Source organism: Psammomys obesus, unplaced genomic scaffold, assembly GCF_907164565.1.
Source record: "Psammomys obesus unplaced genomic scaffold, mPsaObe1.curated_primary_1811, whole genome shotgun sequence".
Classification (NCBI taxonomy): domain Eukaryota; kingdom Metazoa; phylum Chordata; class Mammalia; order Rodentia; family Muridae; genus Psammomys; species Psammomys obesus.
In genome coordinates this window covers 1,592,345-1,605,446 of record NW_026591598.1, presented here as the reverse complement: position 1 = coordinate 1,605,446, position 13,102 = coordinate 1,592,345, and the positions used below count along the sequence as shown (strand labels likewise).

At 54.8% G+C, this 13,102-nt stretch overlaps 1 protein-coding gene across 1 annotated transcript in view; it reads left to right on the top strand.

Moving 5' to 3' along the window:
* The window catches only part of Kcnq4 (potassium voltage-gated channel subfamily Q member 4), a 50,551-nt gene extending 37,892 nt beyond the window's left edge, over positions 1 to 12,659 (top strand). Inside the window, exons 10-14 of the mRNA XM_055611076.1 lie at positions 4,584 to 4,804; positions 6,470 to 6,569; positions 8,854 to 8,985; positions 10,219 to 10,348; positions 10,683 to 12,659. Of these exons, the coding sequence (XP_055467051.1) occupies positions 4,584 to 4,804; positions 6,470 to 6,569; positions 8,854 to 8,985; positions 10,219 to 10,348; positions 10,683 to 10,895 (796 nt within the window). The 3' untranslated portion in view covers positions 10,896 to 12,659. The remainder of the gene's footprint in view (positions 1 to 4,583; positions 4,805 to 6,469; positions 6,570 to 8,853; positions 8,986 to 10,218; positions 10,349 to 10,682) is intronic.
* Positions 12,660 to 13,102: the final 443 nt, after the last annotated feature.

The following is a 13,102-nucleotide window of genomic DNA, read 5'->3' as shown; positions in this document are numbered from 1 at the left end:
AGCCTCGCCATATACCCAAGGGATTGTATGCAGAGCCTGGGCATCTCTGCATCCTGGGGTTGGGATGGAGGCTGACTTGAGTGGGGATCCTTCTCTCCCTCCAGCCACAGGCCAGTGCCATCCTGGCAGTACTCCACGCCCTATCCACCTGTCTCTCTGTCACTAACCTCTGTTCGTGTCTTGTTCTCAACTTTCCAGCCAGATGTTTAGTAATAAGCGGAGTTTCTTTCGGATCCACGCCAGCTGGAGACCGAGGTACCCCCTCGTCTGCTCCTCCTGTCCCCTCTCCTCCTTTCTCCTCCCAGTTTAGGAGCTGGAGAGGGGGACAGGACGGGCCAAGGATAAGGTGCACGTGCCTGCCGCATGCAATCTGCCTTGGGGTCCTAATGCGCACCCTTGCCTTCCTGGGGATGCCGCTGCCAGGTTTAGGGCATGGGCTCAGTACGTCAGAAGGAACACTCTCAAGAGCTTTGAGGGTATGCCGGCCCTGTTGCTGACCTCCGTGTTATCTTGGCCAGATTACTTCTGTTCTTTGGACCTTTCCCCAAAGGGGAAACTAGAGGATGGACTAGAGGCTCGCTGAGGGTCCTTCCCACTCTGACCTGTGCCAACCTTGGCATTAGTGTTCTGGCTCTCCCACCATCCACCTGGGAAGCCCACAGATGCCCAGCACCTCCATCACCGATTTCAGAGCCCCAGCTCTTTCATCTGCATCATTTGTGGTACCTTCCCCATGCCAGACCCTGCTCTGTGCACTGGGGAGATGCTGATGAATAAAACATGGTCCCCAGAGAGTTTCGAAGAGTAATTGCGGTTCAGTGCATTGAGTACAACAGGAGAGGGAAGCAGAGGGGCTGTGGAGCTGAGGTCAGGCATTCAGCCCAGAAGCAGCCCTGAAAGAGGTGGCTGTAGGGGAGGGTACTCAGGCCAGAGAGCTGCACAGATAGAGCTTGGAGATAAAAGAGAAAGTGTAGCTGTGGGAGATGAGCCTGCAGCCCAGTCTTGCTTGATGCTGGAGCTAAGGCTGGACAGGACTGGGTCATAAAGAACCCAAGCCCGGTATGAGCCTCATTCTGTTGGCATTTAGGTGGCCTTGGAGTGTGGGATCCCTGGTTGCCCAAGGTGCCTGTAGAGCCTCGTGGCTGGAGATGAGGGCCAGGGCCCCTAATTACCTAATTACTTCTGTTGAGAGGCAGCCATTCTAGCTCTAGTTTGCTAGTTATGTGTTCTTGTTCACATCGCCTAGCTTTCTATGCCTCAGTTTCCTTCCATGTAAATAGCAGGTGCAAATGGTATTTGCTCCTGCTAAAACTGACTGGCTCCTGTAAATGTTGACCTCATTCGATTTAGTAGTTTGTCAGTTAAGCAGGCCTTGAGGGTGTGGTTCAGTTGTTAGAGTGCTTGCCTGCTATGCATGAGTTTGATTCCTAGCGCTGCATTAAACTGGATGTGGTGGTGCATGCCTGTAGTCACAGCACACGAGGTAGAGGCAGGAGGATCAGAAGTTCAAGGTTAGCCTCAGTTGCATATTAAGGTTTAGGCCAGCCTGGGCTGCATGAGCTGCTACCTCCTAAATAAATAAATAAGTCCCCGTTTTCTAGATAAATACATAGAAAAATAAATAAATGAGATCCCATCTCCAAAATAGATAGATAGATAGATAGATAGATAGATAGATAGATAGATAGATGATAGATAGATGAAAACCATACTTTTGAAAAGTAGTTTGGAAGCTGAGGAGGATGCGGCTTTGTGGTAGGCTTCTTGAGTTCTAGCTCCGATCCTGAAAAAAGAACAAAACCAAAAGCTTGGGTACGTGTCTATAGGAAATAGGTGCTCCCTCAGGGCAGCGCTGAGGAGAGGAGGCTGGGTTAGACCTGCCCCCTGTACAAGTGTAGGTTGGAGGGCAGTTAAAACAAAAGGCAGAGGAGCCAGTGGTAAGTTTCTTTCCCAGGAGTCCCTGAAGCAGGCTGTGTGGAACAGCACAGGAGTAGGTGTCTACCTTTCCCAGCCTGAGCCTCGGTGGGCAGAGTTCCCTGTGGCTGTGAGTACACGGGCTGCCTGGTTCCTCAGGGCAGTTACGAGGGCAGCCAATGCAGGGTTTGCCCCATCCTTTCCTTTCTCCCACACCTCTCCACCCCCAGGCACCAGCAGCCCCCCTCCCCTTTCTCCACCTCAACAGCGCTGACAGTTTGATGATTCTTTTGCTGGGGCCTACAGCATGTATCTTGGGACGGCAGGCAGAGTTGCTGGCGCCCAGTCAGGATGTACCAGGAAAGCATCTTTACAGAGTGATGTCCACTGCTCGGCAAGGTCATCCCCAGCTGAGGACCACTGAGCCCTTGTCCCTGAAAAAGATACAGTCTCTAAAGTCAGAGAAAATGGACCCCGACCGTGTTCTGATTTTAGGCAAATCATTTCTCTTTTCCCATCTATATAATAAGGGTGGTAAATTCAGGGACCCTACAAGAGGCCTAAAAGCACCATGGCCTGCAGATGGGCCCTGTGTGTTCTAGGAGCCTAGGAAGTGCTGTTTGGCGCCTACCGTGTGCCAGGTTTCTTTCCATTTTCTTTGAGCTTTCAGGCTCCAGAGAGGCTGACGTGAGCCTTTTTCTGGTCCCTGCCCAAGGAGTTGGAATCCAGGGCTGCTCCCGGAGAAAACAGTATCTTCTTGCATTCAAGAGGAGCCAGGGCCTTTGCCTGGCTGGAAAGTTACAGAATCCCTAAATCAGGCCAGAAGCTCCCTCAGCCATCACAGAATCAGCTGGAAAGGGACTTTTAAAGGCCTCCAGTGCAAGCCTGAGTCCCCTTCCTCTGAGAGTCCTGCTGAGTGCAAGCGTAGCCTTGGTGCATGCTCCAGTGACAGGGAGGGAGGCCACACTTCCTCGGAACACCAAGGAGCAATCCGGAGTTCCACTCCTTGAGTCAAAGCACAAGGGTTTCTCCAGTCTCCACTCTTTCTGTCCCCATTGTAGAAGCAGAGTGCAGGATAGCCTTGCATGGCTCGGGGTATGTGAGGGTGCTTGCCAGCATGAGGAGAGCCCACAGGAATGAGGCCGCAGAGGAGTTTGGGAAAGCCACCCTCAAACTTCCCTTGGAATCTTTGGGGTGTGTCAACGAGATCCCAGGCCAGTGAAGAACATGATGACTTTCTTTCTGACAGCCCCAGGTTCTCAACCTATGACCTATACATAACCTCTCCCTCTGGGGCAGAGACCCATTCCTCAAAACGGCTCTATATCGGGCCACCTTTCCAAAGGTGCCCCTGGTTTAGGGATCTCCCCCACCGCCCCATCCACTCTGCTCTCTCTGCTCCATGCCCCGGGTTTTGGGGGCGTGGGGTGGGGCTGCCTCCCACCTGATACTGCTCAGCCTTTGATCTGAAAGGCCCCAGGCAGGCGCTATGACCCCTCCTTTACCTCGGCCCCTTCTCAAGCCTTGTCTGAACCTGGGTGCTATTTTCTGTTGACTCTAGACCCCCAGCAGGGGGGATGGTTGGTAATACGGCAGGGTGTGGGGTGGAGGATGTCGGTTGCGGTCTTGGCAACAGCACAGCATGGTTCTTGAACCTCTTGGACACAGAGTTACTCTACCAGGTACTAGTTAACCAGGGCCCGTCTTAGGGAAATGGCAGTCTCCCTCTGCTTGCCTTCCTCCAAGGTTTGGGGACGTGATGGGGAGCTGGGTGCAGGAGGGGGAGTGAGCAAACATCCTTACATACGTGTGTGTTCACAGCACACAGGTGAATAGGAAGGAAGGCGGGCCTTCCAGGTGCTCCATGGCCATGTGGGTAGGACATCCGTCTTGGAGACCAGAGCTCAGACATTGGAAAGTAAAGGAGAACAGGTTTCTCCACACATATCCTCACTGAGCGGACTGGCACCTTGTGCGGCCTGGACATTCAGACCCTCAGCAGGCCGTCATCTCACTCAGACCCACAGACCAACATGCAGAGACCTTAGTTCGTAGTGTTCTACCCATATAGCTGTGCCAAGTCCTAAAGCCACGTGGGATAAGGTAACTCCAGCAGTTGGGGGAGGAAGGAAGTGTAAGCTGACACATGTATACACACTGTGTATACACATGGCGCCTATGTACCCAGTTACACAGGTTCACACGCTTTCTCCCTTCCACAAAGTCAACCCCTGTGTACAGCGAGGCCCAGGGCCTTGCTCTGTGTGCCTGGCCAGGTGAGCTCCTCCTTCTACAGGCTGTCTGTGTCCACGGGGGTCACTGCCTCAACCCTCCACCCACCCACCTGGATCGGTCCTGGATCCTCTGTCCTCCTGTCTCTGACTTCCTTCCGGTCTCTCTCACTGTTTTCGCTCTGACATCTGTCTCCTGTGTACCCCTTACCTGTCTGGGGCTGGGAAGGAATGGGGAGGTGGGGCTGGGGAGGGGATGTGTCCCCATTGACCTGCCTAGCTTCCTGTGGGCATTAGGGGCCCCCGACACACCCGAGGAAATGACTGGTGGGAAATCAAGACCCCATAGCTACCCTCTAGATCAGCTAGGCCAGCTTTATCCTCACCTACCTGCTTCAGGCCAGCTAACTTGACTCTTGCCCTGCCCTGCCCTGCCAGTAGTCGGATGGGCATCAAAGACCGCATCCGCATGAGCAGCTCCCAGAAGCGGACAGGTCCCTCCAAGCAGCACCTGGCACCCCCACCAATACCCACCTCGCCAAGCAGTGAGCAGGTGGGCGAGGCGTCCAGCCCCAGCAAGGTGCAGAAGAGCTGGAGTTTCAATGACCGCACCCGCTTCCGGGCCTCTCTAAGACTCAAGCCCCGATGCTCTGCTGAGGGTAAGCCCCAGAGGTCAAGGGCTGTGCATCTGCTGGAGGCAGGGGTGGGGACTGGCTCAGGTCATCTGCTCTAGAAAATGGGCATCATAATTTCCTCTTTGCGATAGCCCAGTCTCCGGACTGTTGGATAATCAAATGAGAATGTAGAGGGGGTCATTTGGCTGTAGGAAGAGCACAGGGTGTGGAACCAGGCTTCCAAGATTTGAATCCTGACTCTGTCATATTTGGTTGTTTTTTTTTTAATTTAAAAAATTTATATTTTACTTATTTATTGTGCCTTTGTGTCCATGTCTGCCAGTGGAAGTCAGAGGACTACCTGTGGGAGTTGGCTCCCTCCTCCCTAGCACGGGTTAGTGGGCGCCGTGTCACAGGCCCTCTGTCACCTATTTTAGATAAGTGACCATACCTCTCTGGGCCCTACTTTTCTCATCTGTAAAATGGAGGCAATAATAGTCTCTACTTCAGAGAAAGATTCTGAGGAATAAGTGAGAGGATCCTTGGAAGAGTGGGATCCATAGCAAGTGCTCAGCTGAGGGCCCTCTGGAAGGAAGGAGTCACAGGCCAGTGTGCAGCTGCCTCTGACAGTCCCCATTGCTTCTCCTGGCTGTCCTCTCTTTGCCTCCACTCTTGGAGACTTGGGAAGTGAGTGGAGGCACGGCTGGCCAGCTCTGAGGCTGATGCTCTCTGCTGTCACCTTATACCCAGCCCAGCCTGCCGCCGCCGGGGCTGTGGGCCTGGCGGAGGCCATTTCTCTGCTGTTGGAGGAAGATGGTCCCTTTGGGGTCTATCCTTCACCAGGACTTGGGCAAGAGGCTCCCCTGCTCTGTGTTTCTTCTGGAAAATGGGGGCTACATGGGGCCTCCTGACAGACCTGTTATGTCTGCTGACTGTGCTGCAGGCTCTTGCTAGAGAAAGAAAGAGCGGCTAGATCCAGTGGAGGATGAGGACAGGACATTCCTTTGTTCTTGGAGGGAGAGGCCAGCCCAAAGCCTGTACTGTGCCAAGGTGCTGAGGACTGAGGGCTCAGCCCTTTCCTGGAAGGTTACTGAACACCACAAGCCAGTGGTTCTCTAACTCACGGAAGCCTAAGTACAGTGGTGTGTGGGATCTCCTTCCTCCTTCACAGTGAGGAAACTGTCACCCTCCTGAAGCACAGGGCACCAGCCTCAGAGAAGCTGTTGTTTCCCATCCTCGCTTTAAGGGCCTTCCTTGTAGCAGATCTCACAGTAACTAGGGTTCCCTTCTCCCCAACCCCTCCTGCTCCTAAGTGGAAGAAAAGACCACACAAGACTCCACGAAGAACATCAAATAGATGTCTTTTTCCTGGGACTTCCTGCCCTGTAAGGAGTAACGCATCATCGAAGGCTGTGTGCACCACCTTTGTCCCAGGCTAGACCACATGTCCTCTAAAGCAGCTGCCACTCAACTGTCACCAGGCAGATGTCTGCCCTGCCCATCCATGGAATTGGTGAAAGGATGTGTAACACAGTTAGGGCAGTGAGAGGCAACAGCCAGTGAGGCAGGAGTCAAGCCTGCTTGGAGCCTCAGGAAGGCTCGGGGGCCCTTTCTCATCTCTCTTCCTCTGAGTATTGCAAATGGAGGTGGGTTCCGGGAGTGTCTTCTTTTAGCACCGTTGGTCCTCATGTGCCATCCCTGTCTTTCCAGAGGGCCCCTCGGAGGAGGTAGCTGAAGAGAAGAGCTACCAGTGTGAGCTCACGGTAGATGAAGTCATGCCTGCTGTGAAGACGGTCATTCGTTCTGTCAGGTGAGGCAGAGGCCCAAGGTGAGCAGCCTTCCCACCTGCCACCCATCACTGCTCCCCATCTGGGCCTGTCCTCATGGCCAGCCCTGGCGCAGCTCCCGGGTGCCAGCTGCTACCTGCCTAGAGTGCAGGGGGTGTGGGCAGGGAGCATATGGCTTCCAGCACCATTTGCTCCTACACAACACACATCACGTCCAGAGGGCCCAGTTCCGGTGGCCAGTGGCACAGCTGCCCATCAGGGTCTCTGTCTTTACACACTGTCTTCCCCATCATTGCAGCTCAGGCTCTCTGCATCCCTACCCTTTCTCCTTCTCCCACTTTACGGTGGCCTCTCTCCTTCTCCCTCCCTAGCTACGCCAGAGGCACCTGATTGCCTCTGCTGTTACCCCTGCCCACTCCACACGTGGACCCATGTCTGCGTCCCAAGCTCCTTTTGTCCCTGCAGCACATACTCATTTTCCCTGGGTGTCTTGGCCCCTCTCTGTTTCCCCTAGAACATCCTCAAGAGCAGCACACTTCAAACCACAGGTTGAGAACTCAATGAAACTAAGTCAGTGTGCCATGGTCAGCATTAAAAAAAAAAGTGAAGCCGGGCATAGTGGCACAGTTCTGTGATCCTAACACTTGGGAGGTAGAAGCAGGGGGATTGGGAATTCAAGGTCGGTCTGGGCTACACAGACAATTTGAGGCTATCCTGGGCTATTTGAGCTCCTGCTTTAAATTTAAAAAAAAAAAAAAAAAGAAAGAAAAAGAAAAAACTACGAGTGAATGTCTCATACTAAGTGGCGATTTATGTTTATAAATTTGTACTTCAGTCTGTGTACACATGCTTCTGGTTTGCAGAATAAGACGTACTTCTTATGTAGGTCCTGGTCAAACAGTTTGAAAGCCATGATACATTGGCTGCCATAATAATTAAGTAGGGACTAGTCTCCTATACCCTGTAGCCGTGCCCAGTGTGGATCTGGCCCCAGCTTCCTGGCGAGGTGTCCTGGCTGGGTCTCCATTTCCAGCAAGCTGGGCTCCCAAAGCCACCAAAGCTCAGCTCCTTTGACTCTGTTCCCTGGCTCACGCACCTGCCCACAGCCTCGAGATTTCTTGTATTCCTTTTTGGATCAGCCAGCTGGACTCCTCCCTGAGTCGGGCCCCTCCTCACCTCTTTCCATACATCCCGTCTCTCCCTTTCTGTGACCACCATCTTGGACATACCATCTGAGCTGTGGGTCCAGGAAAGCTCTCCTGGGCACCCTCACACCCAAAATGCCCCAAACTGCTCCTCCGCCCACCTCCCCACGTCAGGCCTTCCACACCACTTCCCACCCGGTCTCCAGCCATAGCAGTCAATACCGATTTGGACTCAGAAGTCTCTTGTCCGGCCTCTGAGTTGCTCAGATCTGTCTCCTACCTCCAGACCACTGTGCCCTCCCAGCTCAGGCCCATCCCAAGTGCTGGTCTTCGTGCCTAGAGCATGGAGCACCCCAACACATTCTTTCCAAAGTTGGCAAAGCAATCATGTTGAGTGGTAGTGGTGGCTCCCCCGTCCCAGCGCCTTCTCTACACAACTCTGACCCCAGCCCTCCCTCATGGCTAGACCTGGCTCCACACACTACCCACCATTCCAGGGGTCGGCCCCTTTCTGCCGTGCTCCTGCTCCCACCTCTCAGAGCTCTTCTCCTCACAGTCCTCTGCTTGTTTCTGGGAAGCTCCCTTCTTCAAAGCAAGAGAAGCTCTCTTGCCCCTGGCTGGAAAACACCATCCAAGGCTCTCCCTGCTGTGGCCCTTCTCACAGCTCCCAGCTCTCCTAGTCCTTGAACCTGGCTCTCGTCACCCCGTAATTGCCTGTGTCCCTCAGCAGCGCTTTCTCGACCTGGCCTCCCTGTAGCCAGGGATTGGATCTAACTCTCTTTGGGTGCCCAAGACCCTGCTGTACACAGTTGCTAAGTATGTGTAGAGCGAATGCAGCATTTCTTCTGCCAAGCTAGCGGCAGCGGTTGGTGTTCTAGAAGCTCCATGTCCCACTGAGCTGAGAGGCAATGGGCCCATTCCCTGCCTCCTAGGTTAATGCGGCTGTAGAGGTAGGCATCCGAGGAAACACCAAGCCAGCCTGTGGGTGTGCAGGGTGAAGGGGAGCCTGGGGGTTAGGTAAGGAGGCAAGGGGACCTAGCAGAAGTTGTTGGAGAGGTCCAAGCAGATGACCTAGAGCTGGAAAAAGATGCAGAGAAGGGGCTGGAGCTTCCCCCCCCCCCCCACCAGGAGCATCTGTCAGAGATTCTCCCTCCGCTAACAGGATTCTGAAGTTCCTGGTAGCCAAAAGGAAATTCAAAGAGACACTGCGGCCATATGACGTGAAGGATGTCATCGAGCAGTACTCGGCGGGGCACCTGGACATGCTGGGGCGAATCAAGAGCCTGCAAACTCGGTGGGTATGCAGGCTTGGAGGAAGGAGGGCTGGGGAGGGCTGGGGAGCTGAGGGTCCTGGCCCAGGGGAGAGGGCTGAGGACCACGTCAAGCCATCTGTGCTCTGAAGGGGCACTGCCCAGGTCTTCTGTCTGTAATCTCAGTACTGGGGAGACAGAGCAGGGAAGACCATGAGTTCTAGGCTAGCCCAGGCTATGAAACGCTGCCTCAAAAGAACAGACAGACAAATCAGAAATCAAACCCAAACCAGAAGGTCCCAGGCTGTTTGGAAGCTGAAAACCAAAACAATCTCAGTTATAGTCCTCTGGGTAAGTCCAGTCCACACTCATGCCTTGAAGGCTTTTCTTAGGATGCCTGTCTCCAGGTCCTGAAGTAACAGGCCTACAGTAACCACTGACTTCCTATCTCCCCTGTAGCAGTGTGAAGCTTCCTGCCCCTAGAATCCTGCATGTCCCCTTGGTCCAGGATTAAGGAAGAACATTTATATCAAGTCCTAAATTGCCTAGAGCTTTTCTTTTTTGTGTGCCCTACTTTCTCACTGTATGTTCATTCATTAACTTAAAAAAAAAAAATTGAGGTTGGGCATGGTTTGTGCACACCTTTAATCCTAGCCCTGGAAAGGCAGAAACGAGTGGATCTCTGTTAGTTTGAGGCCAGCCTGGTCTATACAGAAAGTTCTAACTCAGCCAGGGTTCAGCCTTGACTATTCAGAAAGTTCAAGGCCAGCCTGGGTTACAAGAGACCTTGTCTAAAAGGGAAAGAAGAACAAGGAAAAAGGACTGTGGAAAGGGTGATCCGATGTGACCTCTGCTGCTGTTAGGGCAAGTAAGTAAGTAAGTAAGGACTGAGCCTATCACTGGATTCAGCAACACGGAGTTCAGTTGGGGGCGGGAAGTCTGACCAGAGCAGCTTTAGAAGAAAAGGAAGCAGGGCTGCAGCAGAGGGTGAAGGTAACGCTTGCGAGGACTTTGCCGTGAGATCGTCTCCGGCCTTGTCCACCTTCTAACATTCCCTTTCCCAGCCCGTCGTCTTCCACCTCGGAGGCTCTGCCTTCATCTTTGGAGAACTCTCAAAGCAGGGGCTGGTGTCTCCCAGGCTCAGCCTCCCCTTGGGCAGGGAAGTGACCTCTTCCATCAGAGTGGTCTGTCTTCCGGGGTCAGCAGTCAGCTTAGGGTTCTTGTGAAAGGGAGGCACAGGGTGGCTCAGTCTCTTGGATGGTTTCTTTCCCCCACAGGGTGGACCAAATTGTGGGTCGAGGGCCCGGGGACCGCAAGACTAGGGAGAAGAGCGATAAAGGGCCTTCGGACACGGAGGCCGTGGATGAAATCAGCATGATGGGGCGCGTAGTCAAGGTGGAAAAGCAGGTAGGAAGGACTTCTACCCCACGGCTGAAATAGCTGTCGAGAGTACAGCACTGCCGTAGTGCGGAGCCTTGGCTCCGGGAGGCCCTAGGAGGATCCACGTGCCGAGTTCTGCTCGGCCAAGCTCCACCCTGCAAACAAGCCCGGCTCGGAGAAAGCCCACCCACTCTCATTCCTGAAGGATCTCACGGGTAGGCCGGTCCTAACCACGCCTCCCACCTGGCAGTCTTCCTCTCCAGGCCCCGTCCCCGAGCCCCGGCCCCGCCCCGCCCAGGCCAACCCCCTGCCCCAGCGGCGCCCCGCCCTTTGGTCCGACGCCGCCCGCCCCGCCCACTAGGTGCAGTCCATCGAGCACAAGTTGGATCTGCTGCTGGGCTTCTACTCGCGCTGCCTTCGCTCTGGCACCTCGGTCAGCCTGGGTACCGTGCAAGTGCCGCTCTTCGACCCCGACATCACCTCGGACTACCACAGCCCTGTAGACCACGAGGACATCTCCGTCTCGGCACAGACGCTCAGCATCTCTCGCTCAGTTAGCACCAACATGGACTGAAGGGCTTCTCAGGGGCGGGGCAGCCGTCGGCCTGCCCCTCGGACTCACCCCGAGGCCTCTGGACTCCTCTCTTACTTGAACTCGCTCCCTGGCAGGGAGAGAGGCCATACGCAGTATTGAGCTGTCTGGGTGGGCGAGATACCCGATGCCAGGTAACCGCAGCACCCCAGGAGCACGAAACGCCAGGCCGCGAACGAAATGCTGGTGGGACGCCGCAGTGGCTGGCCGAAGGCCTCTGGGCGCTCCAGGGCCCTGCCCGCTCCATCAAGGCCCAATATGGCCTGCCTGGCAGGGCCTCTGCCCCGGGAATGGGAGCAGAAAGCTGGGACCCTGGTCCCTGACCCAGCTTCTAGCTATGCAAGGTGAGGTCTCCGGCCCGCCCTTACAGGCAGAGCAGGGAAGCTCTCCTGCCAAGCCCCGCCCCACTCGGGGATGGGCCCAAGGTGCCCCCACAGGTGCCCACAAAGCACAGGACTCTGCCGGAAGGTAGATGGGCGCCATATATGCAAACTATGTTAAATATGCAACTTTGGGGACCCCCATGGGGTCCCTCTGCCCCTCCCTCACTGGGAGATGGGCCCCAGCAGTAGCTGGTCTCAGGCTGCTTGGCCATACTCCACCTCCATTCTTTGGCTTATCATCCATCCCCGCCCAGCATGGGGCCTAAACCTCCCTGTCCTCTCCCAAGGGCAGTAACTGGGCCTTTCTGGCCCCCGCCCCCCGCAGGTTCACCCCAGCCCTCTTGCTGCTGGATGTTCATTTTCATTGGTCCTCCAAACAGTTTTGACAGTCAGCACAAGTTCCTGTGTTTTCCCCACACGTACCAGACAGTGGCCCGCCACCGGGGACCACGAGCATGCCCCTTTTATTTCTCCAGCAGAATGCCCCACACACTGATGCGCACAACCACACACACCCGGAGGCGCGGGCACGAAGCCGCTTGGTCTTTCCTGGGCAGGAGAAGAACCCTTAGAGCATCCATGGGTCTCCCCAGGCCCCAGGAGTCCTCCGAGTTTTATTTGTTCCCCTCCCTAAGAAGGTCCAGGCGTCCTCTGGTTGGCCTGAGGACTACCTTGATGTCCCCACAGCGTAACTCAGGCCTAGTCCTCGGGACCTCGCACAGCACTGGGGAGATCCCGGGTACACCCTCTTCCTAGTCCCAGACAGGACACGTGCATCCAGAGCTGGAGCCACGGCACCTGGCTCTCCCCCGCGCTGTCCTCTGCCGCACTTCCTCACCTCCATCGGCAGCGCTGCACACGGGCACAAGTGCCCAAACACTGCAGGCCCCAGCACCGGTTTTGGATCCCTTTTGTTCCTTTTCTGCAAAGCCAGTGTAGGTAGCACCAGAGCGAGGGGTGGCGAACCAATGACCACACTCCGGGGGGCGCTCAAGGGGCTGAGGCCGAGCTGTCTGCATCTCATACTGGGACCCGCATGTACCAGTGCCAGGGCTCGGGTTGAATCTTGCTCAGCCCTATGGTGCCCGATCTCTGCCCTACCACTTGCATGTACCATCATGCTCTGGATGGAGCCCGTCCCGGCTCGCCTCACTTGCATTGCGCTGTCCCCGGAGAGCCACTCCACCCCCCTCAGAGACTGGGCTGCAGAGAGGGTCTGGAGAATAAGATCACCCTGTGACCAAAGGAGACATGGGAAGAAGCCCTCCCTCCTTCCACGATCGAAGTTCCCCCACCAACCCGGTTCTCAGATATGCAAGTACCTCACTTTGTTAACTTATTAACTTATTGGTTTCAATTAAAGTTTTCAGTAGGAAGTGACTGGTCTTGGTTGTGCTCGGTGACTGAGGGCTGAGGCTCCTGGTTTGACAGTGGAAATGAGATTTGGAGTTATTGTAAGCCATACAAGCCCAACTCCATATGGCTCAAGTAAAAAGATAGCTAAAGGGTCTAGGGGAATAGGTTTGAGTTCACATACAGGTGCTCAAATACATGCTAATCCCTGCTTTTGCTCAGCCCCCCGCACAGGTTGGTCTACTTGTGAAGACGAGTGGAAAGTGAACACTGTTTTCTTCACAGGTTCATCCTATGAGGAAAGCAGAAAAAAAAAATAATAATAATGGCAGCAGCCTTTCCCCCCCCGCCCCCCCAGAGGCTGTTTGCTTTTTGTTGTTGTTTGCGTAGCCTCCAGCTGGCCTTGAACCTGAAGCCATCCTGATTTCAGCCTTGTAGCTGATAGTAGGTTTT